General features: G+C 36.8%; 1 protein-coding gene across 1 annotated transcript in view; it reads left to right on the forward strand.

Moving 5' to 3' along the window:
- CLSTN2 (calsyntenin 2) overlaps positions 1 to 21,514 on the forward strand; it is a 257,372-nt gene that overhangs the window by 212,871 nt on the left and 22,987 nt on the right. Inside the window, exon 9 of the mRNA XM_027729314.2 lies at positions 19,129 to 19,291. Within this exon, the coding sequence (XP_027585115.2) occupies positions 19,129 to 19,291 (163 nt within the window). The remainder of the gene's footprint in view (positions 1 to 19,128; positions 19,292 to 21,514) is intronic.

The raw sequence follows: 21,514 nt of genomic DNA on the forward strand, positions 1-21,514 counted from the left end.
AGAACTGACACCTTTGTCCTCCCAAATGCAGGTTAGTGAAAAAGAGGCTGTGCCATAAATAAATATAAATTCATTTGTGTATGTGCACGAGCTGTTTATTCCAGCCTTAGAGATTTCTGGATGTCTGTAGTTCAGGAAGAAGGGATGGTGTTGATTTTCCATTGATTTGCTTTCCACATCTGGGTAGTCTTTTGGCAATGTCAAAGGCTAGAAAGGCATATGTTTAAGCACATGATGAAAAATTATGTAAAAACAAAAAAATGAGCAGCTTTTCTAGTTATACAATTAAAAAATAAGCACAGGGTGTAGTCATCAAGTGTTACTGAACTGACATGTTTGCTTGATGCAATTTAGTGACAAGCAAGGTGGATTATAATAGAATTATTTCATCATGAATGAACTACGGATCTAATTTACTAAGACACATGGAAGTTACAGCATGACAGCACAAAGACATGCTGCAGATACAGTACATAATCAGGGTTTTCAGGTGCTTTTATCTGTCAGTATGATTAAGCAATTTCATTATTTAAAGTTGTAATTAAGCCATCCATATTTTTGAAACCCATTGTGAACATCTGTATTACACATTACGAGTTTCAAGGCTACAAAAGCAGCTCACATCCTGCATGCAAATTAGTTTGCAAACTCTTACAGTGTTGTCACAATGCAACAGTGAATGTATGTTACATAGAAAGGTTCTTATTTGAAAGCTCTAGTTTTTTTTTTCCTAATGCAGTTATTTACTTGCACCCACCAAGGCAAGAAATAGGAATCCTCATTCCAGGGATGCTGGATTCCAGGAATGAGAGTCTGATGAAGCTCATCACTGATTATTTCAGCTCATTAGGCCACAGAGAATGCAGCAGGTTGTTCTGCCCAGCTGGTGCTGTGCAGAAGATACCCCAGGGCATGTGTTTTTCTGAGGGCAATGGAGTTGCTTCTTATGGAATAGAGGTTGGTAGACAGTAGGAAATAATATGGTCTTACAGGGCAAACTTTCCTGACCAATATCCAAAGCAGAATCAACGGCAAGAGGGAATCATTTGCACAGCTCAAGAGCAGGTGCTGGGTTGAGAAGAGCATGATATTAATAATGGTAAATTCTGACAAATGCAATAAAAGGGTAGATCACGTTATGCTCAGATTCCAGTGAGCTCAGTCTGCCGCACTGAGAAAACGGAATGGAAATCTTCCATTTGCATTGTTGTCCATAAATCCATCTTGTTATTAGACTAGAAAACTGAAGCTTACAGGAATCAAATTCTTTTCTACTGAAATGTCCATTAAAAAGGAAGTAGAACTTGATCTACTAATCTGAAGTAGAACTTTACCCTTCAATACTTTACTCACCAAATTTTATTTTCTTATATTTATTATTCAATTTGTCCTGGATATACATGGTGCAACCTTGGCAAAGAAAGAGATGGACTTTATATATCATCTTAAAATTCCTTCCAGCCTTATATATGATCCTTTATGTAATGCCTAATATTCTAAAAGTATATTATTATGGTTGTTAATGGTTTAATAAAACTTATATCAGTAATTTGTCATGTGAGAGTAACCATATAAATAACTCCACACCCAAGACTGTAGGAGTCATTTAGCTGTAGTATGGATTTGTCAGTTCTCACTACACCACCTCCATAGATCATTGAAATCAATATTCTTATTTGCAGAACTCCTGGGATGCATTAGGAATGACTGTGGTGGGTAAACCAAATGTTTGATTTACATGATTTTGAAGAAAGATCAATTTCACTTTTCATAAAGAACTCTACTTTTTAAAAAATATGGACTGTCTTAAGACATAGATTTAAAAAACACTTTTTGCGTTCACCAGGCTTTCAGAAGAATTGATATCTATTGGCCACATTGAACTTTTATGATATTAGTGTGTTTATTTGCTGCAGAAAATAAAACATTCCCGAGGGCTGCATTAAGCACCTGCAGAAATTATAAGCCAGTGCTTCCACTGGTGTGAATCTGTGCAGTTCTCAGTGCAGCTGCTCCTGCACTGGCTGAGAATCTAAACCTCTGCTTTCTTACCAAATGAATATTCACTCTCTAAGAACAAAGGGAACATCAGCAGCTTTTAAATAAGATCAGGGTAACTGTGAAGGTTTTTAGTTCAATGCCACCATTTAAAAATGCAGTCTTCAGGTTGCACTTGGAGCCATCAGCTTTGCCAGAGCGTGACAAAGCCAGGATTACTTCAAAATTTAACATTAGCCATCATCTCAGCCCTGATTAGGCTACAAATAATTGCCAATCCATTTATAGTTTTGTAGTAGTATTAGTGCTGGCTAGAAAATGGAAATCCTTATGAATAATTTTGTGTCTTAAAAGCATTTTTTACTTTAGAGTTGCACATTCTTTGTAAGCAGGAAATTAACCCTACAGAAGCTTCCTAGGCAGGCAAAAGTAGGATCCTCACTTGAATTTTTCATCAGCAGAAGTTGTTTTCAAATGGAAGTGTAAGTGCAACTTTAATGTTAGAAACTGTGACTTTATTGAATCATAATTTCGTGAAAGTTCCTGATATTCTTTGGTATTATTATTAATAGCTGGGATGGTTTTTAGTTTTAGGGGGTTTTAAGTATTTGCATATTAAAGTCATAACAATCCTCCATCAGCAAGTAAATTTCCCAAAAGAAACATCCCTATGCCACAGATGTTGCATAGAGTTCTAGTAGTGTATTATAACATATCTTCCAATTTTAAAATACCCTCACAGCAGCTAGTTAAGTTCCTCATTTACTCAAGCCTGCTTAAAAATAGACAAAAAGCTGCAGACTGATACTGCACAGATCTTCCTAGACCTGTGCTAGTGTTCTTCCAAATGGACAGTTAATGGATTCAAGACACTCAAGAGTTTTACTGCATTTTTTCAAACAGTTAATCAGAGTCCAGGGTCTTGCTAAGTTATTTTCCAATCTTACAATGGCTCTTTTATTACCAGCTCAGTCTTTCCCTTTCAATTTTTTTATTCCAATTAACCTGTGGACCCAGATTTGTTCAGAGTAATTTACTGTTGTTGTTGTAATTGGATGCATAGCCTGCATGGCATTTTTTATTCTTCCATAAGTGGCCTCACACTCTCACTCAGGCACCTCTTCTGACATTCCTGGATTTGGCTGCGCTCCTGAGTAAGGGTTTGCTGTCATGCTCCATGGCCAGCACACAGACCCTGATTTCAAATTCAGTCTTCATTTTCCATATGCTGAATATTTAACCAAATGTGGCTGATTTAATGAAGATCCTTGCAGTAACTTATCAGCCAGCGCTCAGCTAAAGTCAACAGGAGAACTGGGATCACAGTTCAGTGTATTACAATTCAAACAGAAAATTCTGTTATTAATCTGACTCTAGTGTGTATGCAGTGGAAGACCATTGTACTTTGTATGCAGAGGTGACAGGAAAGTCCAGTTTCCTTCAGATGTCTGCTGTAAGGGAGCTTGGTGACTGTCAGACTTTGAGTCCTTGCAGGACTCTTCTTCCTTTCTTTCACCGTCACTTTCTAGTTCAAGTGGACTAATTGTGTTTTGATTTCAGAAATACACAGCCCTGAGCTGGCATACAATTCACCTCTGGACTTATCTTTAAGTATTTCATCAGTTACAGTGATTTCATGTCATGTAAGACTTCTATATTAATTGGTTTGAATTTATTATAATATACTTTAGGGGAGCATATTGAACGTTTTGTCCTCAATACTCAGATTTTTTTCTTCTTTTTTTTTCTTTAAAAAAAGTTATTTACAGTTTTGAGAATTAACACCTGAATGAACTATTTGAAAAAACTGCAAGGCATATTTTTCAGTGTTCGAGTTTTTTTTCCTGAAGAACCTCTTGTCCCATTTCTGGCAATAGTAATTTCATTTTAAGAATATGTCTGCAATCCAGTAGTCATTTTCCATCAGCAAAACAGTGCTTCACAGGGAAAATTTCAGCCAGTTCAACTCTGAATACATTTGAACCTTGAAATAATTACTTTAATGAGATCCATAAAACTTTAAGGGTTTGTGCAACACTGATATTGAAAATTTCTTCCCACAGTCTATTTGTTTCATGTCCCTAACGTCAACCCAGAACTATTCTGGGATGCAGACCTTCAATGCTGACTTGTTTCCTCCCATAAAAACACTAAGAACATGATCATGATTAGTACTGAAAGCAAGCTATATATTGACGAAATAACAACATTCTCAGGCAAAGTCACAAATATAGCTGATAACTAATTACCTCAGTATGGTATATAACATATAATCAGCCTCTCTGCAAAATGCCAGCTATGTAATTAAAGTCCCCATTTCAGTAAAGAGACTGTATAATATTTGGGTTGTATAATTTCCTGACTTATCCCTGAGTATAAATACAGAAGTGTGGATACACAACCATTCTTCACAGAAATTATTAAGGTAGCCAAATATGACTCATTGCAACCTTTTAGTTGCATTAAAAACAAAATATCCTTTGCTTTTCTCTGCATTATGTCCTAATTGCCTGCTGGAACTGAAGTGAATCCAACACTAATCTGAATGGAGAAGGAGCATCTATTTCTGATGTGTCTTTCTGCTGCTATGGGTCCCTCCATCTCAGGCTGCAGCAATATTCAAAACTGTTAAAGGGGTAGGTTCCATGGGATTCACACCAAGTGCTTCTCTGGAGGTATCCTCTCAATTAAATGTGAGAGTTGTGTAAGAGCAGAAATTCTTTCATCTCTGATTTGCACTGTGCACCTTCAACACAGCAAATATCTTTCAAGCAAATCACCTTTCTCAAAACGTGGAAATTGTGAAAGGTGTTCAGTGCCTGTGTCAGCTCTGTCTTCCTTTACTGAGTAGGTTTAAAGCAACCCTTGCAAGTGGTCTCAACACTTCCTTCCAAGCTAGGAAACCTTTGAAGAGGGATTTGCCAGGCGATGGAAAGCCTTCAAAGAGCCAGCAGTACCATTGCCTAAAGGAGAGCTCTCAGGAGGGCTTTCTTCTGTGTGCAGAATAACCTGGGAATCCTGGCATTTTCCAGATGGTAGGTGAGAACAGAGGTATCAAGTCTGGATATTTATTTAATGAATTAAACCCAGCACATAATGCTTCCTCTGGGATTTGAATTGATAAAGGGAGTCTAACAAAGTGAGTGATGTGTGCAGGTGGGAATGTGTGAGAGGGAGGAGACAGAAGGTCTCTTCAGAATGTGTTTTTAGAGTTGAGCACAAGTGTTTGCTCTCAAAAGCAAACAAACCCCAACCAGCCTGTTTTCTTTGTCTCTGGAGTCTACTTTGCACTAATCACACCCTCTGTACCTTCATAATGTCCAAAGAACTGACTGAACCAAGCACTGTACTTGTTCAGACACCAGCAGCAAGGGAAGGATATATCATCCTGTTTTGAACAGTGACAACCTCCTTTTTCTCAGTTTTGGAAAGGACATTAATAATGCAAAAATGTAAGACTAACACAATTTGGGCTTCAATGTTACCCCTAATCTCTTCGGTAACTTCCCGTTGATGTGCTCATGAACATAATGTGTACTGTTTGGAAATAAAACGGTTTCACTCCTTGTAAAAGCATTAATAGCCAAAATTCAAAAAATTGATTGAAAACTTCAATAAAATAATGTCAATCTGATATCAGGCCTCAGACTGTGAAACAAATGATGTCTTTGGGCTCTTTCAGTTAGGTAGGGGGTCAAAGGATCTGGTGGTTTTCATATTTTTCCCTTAATGTTATTCTTATTTGTTAAGTGGTAAATGTGTTCTGTTTGTGTATAATTCTCAAGGGCTATCTCCTGAAGCCTTTGCATTTTTTAATCTCTGATCATATATATAGATTTGGATATATCACATTTATAGTAGTTTCTGTAATGTAAAGAGATATTTAACAGAAAATTTATACTGACAAACCATAGTGTAGATCAATATCTGGCATATAAATAAAATAATCATAGAAGCCCTTTAAATTAGGGGGCAGGAAATTAAGCTTGTAATGTTTATTCTGGCTAAGATTTTGGTTGTTCTTTTCATTCCTCAGATTCAGGTAGGTAATGGTTGATCTTAAAAAATGTTCCCATGTTTCATTATTAGGTTGAAAGTGCATTCATCTCAGAATATTGATCATTCTTTCCATTTAGAAAGAAGCAGTTTTCCACCCTGATAGGACCAAGGAAGTATTTTATTGAGCCTGACAAGCTGCAGCATTCATGGTGGGAGGTATAATGCTTCTTTCATCTCTTTCTTTTTTTGCTCTCCTCAGCAGTAGATTTCCCAGGGCAAATCCATGCTGACAAAGGTCAAGCTGCATTTCCAAAGCAAAGTCCTTTGCATTAACTATCCTTAATAGTTTTATTTATTCTTTTCTGCGTGGAGGTAACTCATTTTTTGGATATTGGTATGGGCTGCAAATAAATGGCAGTAACTATTATATTAACTGAGAGCCCCTCACAAGGACCATCAGTGTAACTTCCCCATTTAAAAGGGAAGATATTTGGAAGCAGTGGGTGTGTCCAATAAAATGCTGCTTTTGGTTTGGCTGCTAAAAATATATGAATAGGTGGGATGATCTTTTGAATAAAATTGACAAAGAGCATAGTTAAAGTTCCCACATTAACAGAACTGGGATATTATAATAATTTCCATCCACAAATATTGCATGTGCAGGAACCAATCAAATGCTAATCTTTGTTTTAAAAACCACATATGTGCTTTTCTAGATCATCTTCTGGCTTTGGTAATAGACGGGGCTTCCACTGGCCAAATATCGATTTACAAAGGAGAAATTCTTCTTTGACAATACTGATTTTTCAAGTGAACTTAAAACTTTTCTGAATAATTTTAAAGGAGTAAAAGGGAAGCTGGAGGCTTATTTGAAAACAGCATGTGGTTAGCATTTCCCATTGTGGTTTTAGGATTATTTAAGCACTTGTTAAAATTAGTTTTTAGGCTGTAGCTCATGTTACTTGCTGATGTGAAGAAGGTGGTAATTGTAGAGCATGGACTTATAGGGTAGCAATGAGTTTGGTGGGTCCTGTATCTGTAGTTTTGTTTTCTGTTACTGACTTACACCACAAATTGTCTAGTAGCAAATAATGTGAATGAGATTTAAAATTTGGTAAAAATTCCTTTTATAAATTATTTGGGGTTTTCAACACAGATTTATGAGCCTTTGTAATAACCTTTTTATTTCAAGTGAGTCCTCGTTCTCCCAAGTTGCATATTTACTCACTAAATACAGAAAACATCTGGTTTTGTAAGATATTTTGCCAAAACTGCCTATGTGTATATATTTCTGTATTTTTGAGGAGGAGTTGCAGAGGAGATGTCCTGTGTACCATACTCCCAGCGTATGTTAGGCCTGCATGTGGTGCACTCGGGTGATGCAGGGCTGTCTTTTTTCCCTTTTGCTGAAATGTGATGGTCAAATGTTATAATGGTTTAATGCTGCCTACAGCTCTGTTAACTCAGAAGTTGAACTTTTGTCATTGTATAATGAATGTAAACAGATGGTAAATGCATTTCTTTTTCAATCATACCGTGTGCTTGTTTTCAAGAGGTGACAGACATCAGGTGGGGGTCTCTGCAGCCTGGCTGAGGACACTAAATTTGGACCTTCATTTTCTTGTCACTGAATGGGCTTTTGAAGATTTTCTGCTGATGAAAGCTAAAGAGACTGTCAGTCTCTTTGAAACTCTTCAAAGTAATGGGTTTTTTTTCATTGACTTTATAGGGGATTTAGCTACCTATTTTATGAAGAGGAGACACACTTAAAATGCACAGCCAACTTTCACACCTAAATTAGAGAAGTTATTGCCTCTTCTTCTAGCCCCAGGTGGCTTGTGGCCTGTATACTTATTTTTAGAATCTATAAAGACAAAAGAGAAGGAGCTATAAAGCATATGGCTCAAAAATAGCATCTCTCAGTCAAAGAGATCAGAGAGCACAGAATTGGTCACAGCTGGTTATGGTTAGTTGAGTATGAAAAGCTGAGCAGAAATTGCCTGCTGTAGGTGTGGGCAGCATAGAGTTTATCTACTGATAAACGCTGCTATATAAATAGTTTACTCACCTTTTCATTTCATGCTACTCTGTTGATGAATGAATGTGCAAGTCAAAAGTAATCATTTGCATTTTCTTAAAGAAAAATGTTTTGGCTTAACAAGGATTCAGGATTTTAAGAGATTCAATGAGCTCATGATCTCTTTACAAATTTGGAGTGGCACTTTTGAGATCTGTGGAAGTTCTGTCATATGAGGAATAGCAGGCATAAAAACTTCATTTTACTCTGGGTTCTTTTCTTTTAATTTTCTACCATGCTGAGTTTTATTTTGGTTTGGGAACTTCTGAGTAGAATGCTCATGGAAATGCATGCCTTTATTAAAGTGTTATATTTGTTCTAATGAAGATGCTTAAATTTTTAGCCACTGTTAAAGGAATTTAAAAAAAAATGCTAAGAAAGTCCAATGAATGGGGGCTTTTTTGTGTAAAATGAACATTTGCTGATACCTAGTAAATACTTCTTCCTTAAGAGGACGGCTAATCCGAAAAGTTACCTAATATTCCTTTGAGAGAGCCTGGAAAGAGGGATTGCCCAATCCAGATCACCATGTTCAGATAGTGTTAACTGGGCTTATTTGCCAGAGGTAGAGAGAGGAAGAGAGAGATTAATGGCCAGGAAAATTGCCTTAGTGGTGAAGATTAGTCAGCATGTTACTTCCTAATTTCATGATTATTTCTTTATGGGATCATTATAATAATTTCTACAAATTATTTTACTTTATATTACCTATCAAGACTTTGTTATTAGGTAGCTCAAGAAATATCAGTAGTAACTTTATTTAATAGTATAGTTAAGAACTATCAGTTTTCATTGGCTATGTATCACTTCAGTAGTTTAGCCTCAATTTCAGCCCAGTTATTAAATACTTAGTTTCTGAAAACTTTTTATTTTGTATGCTCTTATAGTTTCTCTTTTTTTTTTTTTTTAACAGTTTTTAAATCAATTTGTTCAGCTACAAGCTGTGAAAGTACCCTGAAGTCTTTACAGTTAGAGTAGTAGATTTACAGCTGGTAGAATACTACACATTGGTCTGAGAAAATACATTGATACAAGCTCTTTGGAGTTTATTCATTTTAGTGATTATACCATGTGGACTTTTTGAAAACAGTGTTTCCTTTTTATTTTAAAACTTTATTATAACCTAAAATGAAACAGATTAAAAAACAAGGTTGCAGAATATTTATGTATTTCTAAACTCCCCCCAAAGCCTGTGTGTATGTATGCATATGCATATTTTTATATATCATACATTCATACATATATATGTACCACTAAAAGCTGCAAAGGATGGCACCATTGAATTGTTTTTAATATACCCTTCCCCACCCCCCATCTCTCAGTCTTACAGTAAGGTAAAAGTCTTCAGGTCCAGTACAGAGTTGATAAGTGTCTTTTAAGAGTAAGACAGGAGAAGAATCTATCCAGGCAAACGGCCAGATATATTTCATATTAGAATGGTTTCTGATGGAAAAAAGACCAGCAGTGTTGCCATGCAGGATCTCATCAGGGGACTGGAAAATAAAAAGCTGAGAGATGTCTTTGATTGTTATTTCATTCCCTGTCCTTTCTTTTTCTGCTATTAATGAGTATAGAAGTTTACCATGAGACTTTTTTAAATCCTTTCTGTTTTCACACACTGAGGGTTCATTTGCAGGGGACTCGAATGTCATCTGTGGTTGGAATTAAGTTGGCTTCATTAAGCGGTGGAATAATAGAGTGGAGATTGTGATTACAAAAGGGGGCACAGGATGCCAAGATGAAAGGCAGAGATCTCCCTGCCTGGCAGAATGCCAGCAGCATGACAAGAGAACCTGCCTAACAGAGAGGTCAGCACTACAATTAACATCCTCCTCTAGCACATGGGGCAGGTAGTTCAGAAAAAACCAGATAATACATCTTGGAAAATTCAGAGTCAGAGCTCTTTTAAACTGATGACATACACAAATCACATTAAAACCAACTCACAGTAATGAAAAATTTACCCCAGTTGCCAGGGGGACTTGTAGTGTCTGTGTTCACCCTCTTTTTGAGATGAAAGACATTTGCTGTGTCTGTCAACCTCCAAATAAAATACACTGCAGAGTTCTGCAAGATTCATTTTTATCTCAGGAAAATCAAAGATCAAAACATGTCTTACATCTGTAAGTCTGGTGCTAAATACAGACTCACCTCTTTTAGGTCCTTCTTCTCCTTCTGCATTCATTTGAATGTACATGGAGGGGAAAGAGCTGAGGAGAGAGAAAAATAATTACTTTTATTTGTCACTACAAGGTAAATAAGAATTTCTGATTAAATACAACAAGGCATTTCCTGCGGGAACATCAGTAGCTATAAAGAAATATACTTGGTAAACATGTATATAAATGTATTCCAGGAATTAGTTTGGATAAATAGGTATTCTTGGGGTATTTCTCAAGGGGAAAAAAATTGTTAAAAGATGATACTTCCCTCACCAAGTTTTCTGATTTAATGGACACCCGCACTACTGTTTGACATATTAAATAAATCATACTGCATACCAAATTGCAGAACTCAAGGTATTCTAATCAAATATTTTATCGATATTTTCTTTAAAATACCAAACAAATCTTAGGGCTGTTTCCTAAACAGTCTGTGTAAATTTTCTTTTTTAAGTGAAAGTAAACGTTTAAGTTGTATAAACATTAAACAGAAGAAAAAATATAGACTAGGCAGTGAGTAAACAGTTGAAAATATCAGTTGGGATTAAATTTGTACTTATTTGCATATAGCATTTACTTGAGCAAAGTACATGAGAAAATACGGTGTGTTTTTCTAATGGATAGTTTTCTAAACTATCAAACTCAGTAGTTTATATTGAAGAAATGCTTCTTTTATAAGGTATATGAACTATTATTTTAAATCAATCATCATTAAGCTGCATTATCTTTTCAATTATTGAGATTGTAAGGGCAAAGAAGTGCTTCCCAATACTTCAACTCCATTTCCTTTTTTTTCAAAATGCACTGTTGTGGAAAATCTTTCTGCTTTGCTTTGCTTCCTAACTAAGGTGTCAGTATAGTGACATCTAAAGAGAGTAATGGCCATTGTTGTCAGGGTTTCATATTGTCTATGGGCGTGTAACTGGTACCTCATTTGGGAGCTCACACATGTGCCATGGTCGGTAGAGCCTCGAGAATGACATTTCTGTGGCTCTCACCCACCTCAGTATAATCCCAACAGGTTTCTCTTCCTTTTATCTGTGCAGCCAGAGGTAGGAAACACAAGCTGAGTTTCTAGATTCCTCCCCCAAAGTCTATGAGGAAGCATCAGCTTGCTTCAGAGTTGCATAAGGAGCAGGCCAGTCTCTTTTGCTCCCTTCTCTGGTTAATGTTCTTCTGATTCTTAACTGAGGTCCCAGAAATAAGGAACTAATTTGCACAATGTTCAATCTGCTTTGTTCTAGGACTGATCATACATGGTCCTTTACAAATGCAGATGTAGAAGAATGTTTATTTAATTTTCCAGGTTAACTCCCTGTATATGAAGCTACCATCACATCAGCATGTGTACTGGGGACATCCAACCTCCAGTACAGCTCCAATAGCTATGGAAAAGCTTCCTCACAAAGGAGTACAAATTACTCCACCCTATAATCATTACTGCTAACAACTGAGTACTAGTGCTTAGTAGTAGTAGATGCTCCAGTCTCATAAGCATAAAATCACTGGTCCACAGCAAAGCAGTCTGGTTGGTTGGGGTTTTTTTACTTCACTGCCACCAGCTGTCAGAATTCAGCAACTTGCTGAGAGAGACTCTGTGATCACATTTGAGCAGGGCTAGGGTTCAAACTGAAAGTTTTATGTGGAGATTAAGTATGCAGCAATATACTTGTGGACAAAACACTGAACTGGTAGATTCCGATGATGCTTTTTGATGTATCACCTGGTAACTGGTGGGAGTATATTGATGCCTTCTTTTCCCATATACAGTATATTTTTCTTCCATCCTCCCTTAATTAACTACCTACATACTGTATCTGTTGTCACTTCAGAGACATTGTATATTGATTTTACAGACAAGGGGAAAAAGAAGTGTCATGTGAAGGAGCTTCTAAAGGATAAATGTAGAACAGGAAACCCAAAGAGACTATTAAAAAAAAAAAAAAAGAAAACAAACAACCCAGTACATAATATGGATATTTTCAAGCTTTATTTAAAGTTGTCTGAAGAGGTTGTGCAGATATTGGAGACATATTTGCAATCTGCACAGCTCCACTTAGTGGTCAAGAAAATCCAGACCCTTTCCTGCAGATGTTTTAGTCCTTTTCAGTTTAGCAATGCTTAGATTGAGTAAAGCCCAAACATGTGGCAAATCTCTGTCCTAATGCACAGAGCCTATTACTGGGGTAGAATAAATAATGCTACAAGATATAGCAATTTATATTCCTGGATGGATTTGATTAGTCAGTGTTTGCACTTTGCTTTTGTTTGTTTTCAAAAGCTCTTCCCCAAAATGAATATGCTGGCAGACTATACTGTAGCACAAAGCCAACTTCAAGTACATATCTGTTGATTCTCCCAAAAGCAAACTTTTACTTTGAAGACTACATATTCCCTGCAGAAATAATTTTTTGTTCATTATATCAGAAAACAGAAATGCACTAGGTAACCCAGCTTTACAGTGAAGCAAGCCCATCCTTAATACTGAATATCTGAATTACATACTTGAAGTCTACAAGTCTAGGACATTTTTAGCAGTGAATCTTTTTTTTTTGGTGGTATTTGGATAATTAAAAAAAAAAAAAAAAAAACATAGAAGTTTATAGACAATGAGAAAAAGAACTGAAAAACCTCAACTGTGTAACTTATTTCCCTATATCACTTAATCAGCTTTTGCAGCTAGCTCAGCTACTGAAATGTAAGGCAAAGATTTATCAGAAGAAATCAACAGAAAGCAGCAGTTAGAGCAAAAGCAATGCCCCAAGGTACATTCTTTCCTTTTTTTACACTAACACATGCCTTAATTGTAGAAGTCTGTGGGTGACAACTGACATTAGGAAAACAATTAAGGTAATAAATGAGTTTCTAAAAGAACAGATAAAAGCTCATTCAATGTCTTTAAAGATCCTGTATTAGAGACAATCCTTAGAAACCCCAGAGTGGGAGAGCAGAGGCCTTTCTGTGCTCACCTGAGGGTTGCCTTCATGCCAAACTCACCAATCTTGTGCACAGTGACTCGACTGCCAAAAATGCTTAATTTTTTTTTAATTTGCATATGTAAATATATACAACTTTTTTTTAAAAAAGATTGCAAATATATGTAACTTTTTCACTTTTATTTGAAATCCACTGCCAGTTGTTTCCAAATGAGTGTCTTCTTTAGGCTTCTTTGCTTACAGTGACACTATTCCTTAGTCCCAATTCAAGGTGTAGTGAAACAGTTTTTCAGAACCTTTAGGTCTGTTCCTTTGAGCTCTGTTTGCAAACAGTGCAGCGCTTTCTCTCAGTGCCATAAAAATATGTCCAAAATTATATAATAAAAATATTTTGTTATCTCAAAGTATATAAAAACTGTACCAAAATTAGTGGAACTAACAGAAGGAGAGCAATGCCAAGTTCTGTAAAGGTTTACAAAGCTCTTTCAGAAGGATTATTTTGGAGATGAAGAGAATAACATGGTATTTTTTTAAACTCAGAATAATATGCCTCTCCCCATCCAAATACCATCTGCTCTGTGCTCTGAACCAGGGTTATGGGTGCCAGGCTTTGAAGCAAATTTTCAAAGCATGTGGCTGCTTTCAGAACAAGGCAGGGGGCTGACCTGGGGATTGTGGCTGGGTGGGTACTGCTAATGCCATTAACGATTAGATCAAAGGGAGATTCCCTGCATTTGTTGTCTTGTTTAGTGAAGTGAGATAAAAATGCAGAGCCTGACTTCTCTCTGTGTATTTACAAATGATGACCTGCCCCAGCTCTACGGAGAAATGTTGGCAAATAAGGACACTGTTCCACTGTTGAAGGTTTTGGTATAAAGGCTGTACATATTTTGAACAGGTGTGTGCAATGGGTTTGAGGGGCTGTTTGCCAATACTTGAAATGGAAAATGCTTTCAGAAAAGAAAACTTAGCATGACTTGAAGTGTTTCCCACTCTGCTGATACTAACCAAACCATGATGAAAGTTGGAAAAGAGCACTCCAGTTAGGAGTGAAGGCATTTTAGTATTTTTAAATGAAATTGTTTGTACTTTCGCCTTTTTGCTTGCAGGGGTTTTTTATTTTATTTTCTCTTTTATTTCTGAAGTAAGTTTACAGTGGAAATATTGTGATTGATGTAAACCAGTAATTTGGGATCTTTTTTTTCCATAGAGAATTTAGTGTGTGGGATGGTTTATTTCTAAAACGGAATTTTAAAAATCTGTTTTGCAAAACAGTTCAGTTCTTATTCTCATGAGTCTCCTAGTTCACATTAACGGTGAACCATCAGCAGAAGAGAAGTACTTTAAAGCTGGGAAAGCAAGAGTGGAACAAAGGAAGTGACAACATCTGTGGGGTAGGACATAGCAAGTTTTCAGAGGCCTTGCTTAGCCAGAATTTGTTCTGCCTTCACCCAGGCACAAGTTTTCCAAAAGCATGAAGCTAATTTAGGAGAGGATTTTCCTTCATTTTATGCAGTTACAAACACCTCTAATATGTGCCCTTCGTGCAGTCCACCAGAGCAGCCAAAAGGAATGTACAAATTTTATTCCTTACTCTCTAGACTCTTACTTCTTATCAAAGCTGGTATAAAGACACAATATCTTTTAATCTTTATGTGAAATGAGTGCAAAATTCAAATAAAGTCTTAAACATTTGTCATCCTTATGAGAGGATCTGATTCATAAATGTCCATGTTGTCAACATCAGTGACAAATGACATCCAGTCTTTTAAAACATAGTGGAATGTACGTGTAGAAATAATGCCCACATAACCTCCTCAAAATATGTCATGAGAGGAATTGTCTATGTAAGAAAATCATCACTTTTGAGGGGTTGGTTTTTCTTTTTCAAACTATGGCCAGAGGAATATGGAGTGTGGTAGTGTTGCTGCTGTACCTCATGACCTGGTGGTTACAAGAGTCACCTGCAAGATAGCAAGCCTGAATTTTATGAATTTGAACCTTATTCTTGTAGCTAAGAGGCTTTGAATATCTCCCATTTTGAAAAAAAAAGTCACATCAGAGTGACAGTGTTGCCCTTCTATAATCTTCAGCACAATGATGTTTATGGAATTAGAATTGTAATTTAGCTGGGAAGAGACATCACAGGAGGTCTCTGGGGCAGCTGTGAGCTTGGACCAGCCCTTGAAAAATCTCCAAGGATGGAGGCACAACTTCTCTGGGCAGCCTGCTCTACTGCCTGAACGTCCACAAGGCTTGCTTTACATCCTGAACCTGTTGAATTTCAATTTATATCCAGGTTGAACCTGCTGTGTTTTCAGTGAATGTCCATGGTTCCCTTGTCACAGCACACCTGGAAAAGCCTGTCCAGTAACTTCTCCCTTGGCACTACAAGGCTGCTGTGACCGATCCCCTGATGCTGCCCCACTCCAGGCTGAACAAGCCCAATTCCTTCACCCTCTCCTCACATGGCAAGAGCTGACTAATTTTTTGGTTCTCCTCTGAATTCACTCCGGTTTATATGAGTATTACTTGTATTAAGGGGCCTAAAACTAGACCCAGTTGTCTTATAAATGATGACTAAGGATAGAGATGAGAGGTTCAGAGTGTGTTAAGAGGCTACAAAAGGCATAAAGAAGTGAATAGAATGACATGCTCTGTTCTTTGGAATTAGATTAAGATGCTTTCGTCAAACAAGCGGTTCAGACCACTCAGGCAGAAAGGAGTTTGTGTCTCGTACCTGCAGTAAGTAGTGCTATTTACAGTAAGCAGAGAGCTTCCTTTGCTCTGCTTTTCTCCTTTCTGCTTCTGTTGTGGATGTTTGTATTCTGAGAACACTTCCTCAGCAGTCACACGAAGCAGTAGATGGAAGCAATGCCTGCTTTCCCAGTTCTAGAGGGATGGACTCTGCACACTGGGCAGCGCTGGCAGGACGTACAGAGCTGTTGGTGTGGGCAGACTCAGGGGCTGCTGAAATTACTTCAGGGGCTTTCAGGAAGCTCGTCAGAGGGTGGTGGGTGTGCATGGCTCCTCACTGAGATGCTGGAACACTTCTGGAAGCACAGGTTGTCTTTATGTATATAGCCAAAGAGGCGAATGATCTGTATTGCCCAAGCTGACCTGAGTGAGGCTAAAGAGCTGTGCAGTAAATGTTCCCTTATGTGCATGGCAAGCCCTTCTGTACAAAGCCAAAAAATGGGACATTTTGCAGACCAACAAAATCTACTGCTAAGCACCATGTGCTTCTCAGACCAAAGTACTTAGGATTCAGTCTATTCCCAAGCTTTTCAATATAAAACAGAAAAATCCCTGACTTTTTTAATTAGAGGATGCCAAAAGCTTGGAACACCTACTTTGTAAGATTTATAGGGAGTGTGTTTTTATCTGTTTCATAAAAGCATATTCCAATGCAATGGCTTGTAATCAGCACTAAGACTTCAGTCTTAATTCACTGTGTTTTGATTAATACATTTGAGAGGCAGACACTGGCGTGGTAGAGTGATTAGAGCCATCGAGCAGTATTTGGAAGCCAAGCTTACTAATCTGTAATTTTATCTCATTAAGATAGCTTTATAAATTAGATTTTTTTTAATAAAGTTCTTACTTGAGAACATTAAAATTTCTTTATTTGCTGTGTAGTATATTTTATAATTTTCTTTTTGTGGCTTCACTGCTTCATATTACGTTCTTTGCCACTGTGGAATACATGCCAGGAAAAAATTGACTTCCTATGTTTAGAAGGTGAAGAAAGTGTCTGAAATGACAGCAGAACAAATTACACACCACAATTATTTATTTCATTATTTTGTTACTTGTGAAATGACCAGCCATGAAATACTACCTGCTGCTGAATGACTGGGATGTATTCCAGAGTTCTGAAGGAAATTTTTACTTCCTTGTAGAATATTTGATTTTACACTGGGGCCCAGTACATATACTGAGAGATCATTTGGTGGAATGTATCAGAAAAAATAAAGTTAGTAAATACTTTTCTAGTGTGGACATCCACAGTTGCACAACTCCATTTTTCTTGGAAGCGCTTGAGCACAGTTGCTGGAGGCTTGAATTGTGTGGACTTTATGTAATCTTGTGTTTCCAGGCAGCATTGTCTTTGAAAAATGTAACTGCCTAGTGATCAGTCAATGGAGTAATTACATAGTACACATTATCACGTTCTCTGTGTATACAATGTCCAAAAATGTTTGGGTTTGCTATATTAACATGCTCTTGCTTTCATTAAATATGAGGAGGATTGCTCACTCACTGGGGTGCACTTGGGGCATCCCAAGTGATGCAGTTTAGGACTGCAAAACAGAAATAGCGTGAAACAGTTCTCAGAAAAGTGTCAAATATTAATACCTGTAGTTTTTTCCATACAAGGTCTCTCAAAATCAGGTGTATAAGTTGTTTTGTTTTATATAAAATGTCTGACACATGAGGCTGTGATGCATCACATGCTAATGGTCGGGTCAGGAGACTTGGCAAGCTGTTTTTCCTTGTAAAGGAGGGCTGCAGAATACTATACATGATTGCTGTTTGTTCAGTAAAGTTTTCAGTCTTCCAATTTATTTACTTTCAATTTTGGTTTCAGTTCATTTAACCTTCAGAAAACATTTGTGCTGTCTGCTGCTTACAAAAGGAAGGCTGTAGCAGCCCCTTGCTGCATTTATCTCTTGCTGTGGAGCTATGATGTCTGCAGTAATAAATGTATCCATTTGAAATAGAAGTGATTAAGTGCTTGTTGAAATGTCTTCTGGAACAAAACATTAGCTTTTGCTTTCAAAGGGCAGATATTGCAGCAGATAGCACTTAACCTGGCCAAGGACAAAGTGTTATGTTTAAACATCACTTTTCTGTTTGCTTCTGTGAAACAGCAAGGATATCTGCATTCAAGCACTTTCATTTCTTAATACATCAAAACAAGTATCTCTCCAGAATTGAAAATAGCATTGTTGTAACTATTGCTTTGGTTTAAAAACAGCTCATTTATCCTACCAATTTGATGTGATTTATTCCTTTGAATTTTTCAATCTGCAAGATATAACAAAGGAAAAAAATAATTGGGCAGACATTGATATTTACACACTAGGCTCCTCTTTAGAGGCTTGGGTTCATCTAGGTGTGTATTTCTGAACTAAAACTGTATTTGGCCACCTTGCAGTAATCCCTGGTTGTCCAGCTCAGAAATTCATACGAGATTTGACACTAATATTGTCCTGTTGAAAGCGTGCTGTAAATATGACCACTGCTTTTCAAAGCTGATGTGTATCAGTGAAACCATATGTATCCTAATTTTCCCAAGTGTCTGTCAAGAAGCTTGAGGGCAAAAGATGAAGCGGGGAGAAGATGTGAGTGTCCTGCCCAGATCAGCTGGACTCAGGGACTGCTGGGCCGTCTGTGTGTCCACAGAGCACGGCTGAGGTCCTTGTAGCACTGCAGCAATCCTGGTGTGCTGCACAGGACTTTAAATACTAATGTGATAAGTTGATAATGGCAATCATTGATAAGAACTCACCAATCTAGTGACTAAATGCTATATATTTTCGTACTTAATTTGGAGCTCATAGAGATCTTCAGTAACTATGCTGATACATCCTAAATAAGCGTCTCTTACACAAAATTTTATATTCTTAAAAGTGGATATAGACATTAGGAATCTGATATTGAAAATACTGAGCAAATACCGAATTGTCTGATTTTTCTATTTTATCCATGTCTTGTTTTCAAAGAGTGTATTTCAAGATGCCTCTGTATATTCTTCAAGTATACCACGAGTATTTTTTTGTTTGTTTGTCTGTTTTAGGTTTCATTAATGTTAGAGATATATAAATTACAATAATGTTATTTCTTTTCCACGAGTGAAATTTTGAAACAATGCAATTAAAAAAACATATGGGATATAACAATTAGTCACCTTAAGTGCTAAATAATATTTTTCTTGCATTCTGTCTTTCAGATATGTGATAAAGAGTGGCATTACTACATTGTCAATGTGGAGTTTCCCGTTGTTACATTGTACATGGATGGAACCACATATGAACCTTACCTGGTGACCAATGACTGGCCCATCCACCCCTCCCACATTGCCATGCAGCTCACCGTCGGGGCTTGTTGGCAAGGTAATGTGACAGCAAATAGCAGGCAATTAGGAATTAGCAATTCAGAACAAAAAATAATCTTATTTTTCTTGCTGATTGCATAGTAAATAAATTGCTAAAAGGTTGATTATATAAAACCAAAGGTAAAGCCAGAGTTGTTAATGAATCGAGTCCAAGGATAAAATGCACAGGGCATTAATAGGTTTTGCATTTTCATCACCTAAAGAAGTGCTGGATACAGTTCATCTATTCAATGTGAAAGATTGTCTTCTTTATCTTTTGTCTTCACTTCTTTTAGTTGTTTCCCTCGTTCTCCACCTTCAGGCAAACTATCTAAATATTAAAGAACTTCAACTGTCTCTTTTCAGTCTCTGCCTCAAATTGCTTTCACGACTCATGGCCCAGTCCTGTGCTCTTCACATGGGATGGATGTTACCAGCAATTCCTGTAATTTAATTGATTCACCCTATTATAGACCAGAGATAAAATTGAGAGTAGAATAAATCCAAAAGTATGGGCCTTTGCTTAAATATTAGCTTCTTCTGTTTTCTACCCTTTACAGTCCCACTCCTCTCATTCTTTTCTCCTGGTCCTTACACCACTGTTTTTTTCTCTGTATTCTGCCTTACACTTGAAGTACTCTTCTTTTTCTGATTGTCTGCTTTTGTAAAGTTGCCTTCATTACTGATTTGCTATTTATACACTGTGTCTTGTTTTCATTTAAGACCAAATATGAAGTGAATCAAACTGTATAATTAGGAAAAATGCTTTAACACAGATTGGGGTTCTTCCTAACTCTTTAATGTTGTGTCACTTTCTCCAGTATTTCCTTCTTTGCCAGTTTGATCTCTGCTCATTTATGATATGTTATCTGCAAAATTTGGACATCTTATTCATGGCAGAGCTGTTCAATGTAAATAGTACTAGAAACAAATCCACCTGTTGAATTATGAACTCCTTGGGGTAAAGATCCAATCTTTACCTTGATGACAACATGCAGAATGAAGCCACAGTAATCCTAAAAACAAGACTTGATAAGTTTAGAATATTGATCACTGAGATGGGTATTATGAGAAGATAGTCAAAATGACAGTAATCCCAAATATTTGGAAAAGTATAGACTAATTCTTGTCTAATTGATATTTGCATGTGTAGCTTTTTATCTTAGATGATCTTTTGGTATAATGTAATTTCTCGTTGATATTAAACATATAACAGAATACATTTAATTTTATTCTGGAGTGTTAATATTCTAAGGGAATTTTAGTCCTTTTTTTGCTAAAAGTACATAGTGAAGTATCTATCAAACTTTTCAGAAACCAGAACTTTGGTTTGGCCAGTAGTTTACTGGGATGAATAGCTGACAGATATAAATTTGACTTGCATGAATTTTCTTTTAGTTGGACCTGTTTGATTTTTTTCTCTAGGTAGTATTTGTGCAGTACTTTAAAATCAAAGTTCCAGAGTTACCAAATGCAAATGTCATTTGTAAATTCAGTTCCTTCCAGACATGAGCAAATGCCATAGAGGCTGTGAATAATGATTGAGTGTTGCCTTCTGAAAAATCAGCATTTCTCAGGAAGTGTGCTAAAAAAATTTTACTTTAATCCCTTACTTCATATTTATACCAGGTTCTTCTGCATAGGTCTACCTAAATATTTTTGTGCATTATTTGTATTACTTCTGTCCCTTATCTTCTTTCATGCACGCATTGTGTTTTTATCACTCTCTAATAGCAGTCCTTAGTGTTTTGGGTGATTTTTTCCCAGAAGTGTCAGGATTGGTGGGAATCCACTCCTTTGCCACAGTGCTGCACTGAATACAACAATGATAATCTCGTTCCCTTTGCACTTTTGTCTCTTATCACAAATTGTCAAGAGAAGAAATTAAGGCAAAACTTCTCATCTAGGCTTACAATATGTTTAGAGCACAGGCTATATTTAGTATGTAAGCTATTAAATGAATAGAAAGTTGCAATTGTTTTCAAACATTTTTATCTTTGCCTTGAATAATTTGATGGCTTAGTGAATAACCGTTCAGGATAAGATTCTTCTCCCTCTTTGGCGAAACACATTATTTAAACTACTGAAAATGCACCTATTGCTGCTGTTAATATTTACTGCAAGACTGTGTTATTGCTCTTTTAATAGTGAGAGAATTGGAACTCATGAAAAGTAGAAACAGATTTTCCACCTCATGAAAATGTCAAGATTTAGCTGAGATAGTGTGCTAAAGATTCTGATA

The sequence above is a fragment of the Pipra filicauda genome, unplaced genomic scaffold (assembly GCF_003945595.2).
Source record: "Pipra filicauda isolate LSUMZ 115617 unplaced genomic scaffold, ASM394559v2 scaffold146_size1912638_pilon, whole genome shotgun sequence".
Classification (NCBI taxonomy): Eukaryota; Metazoa; Chordata; class Aves; order Passeriformes; family Pipridae; genus Pipra; species Pipra filicauda.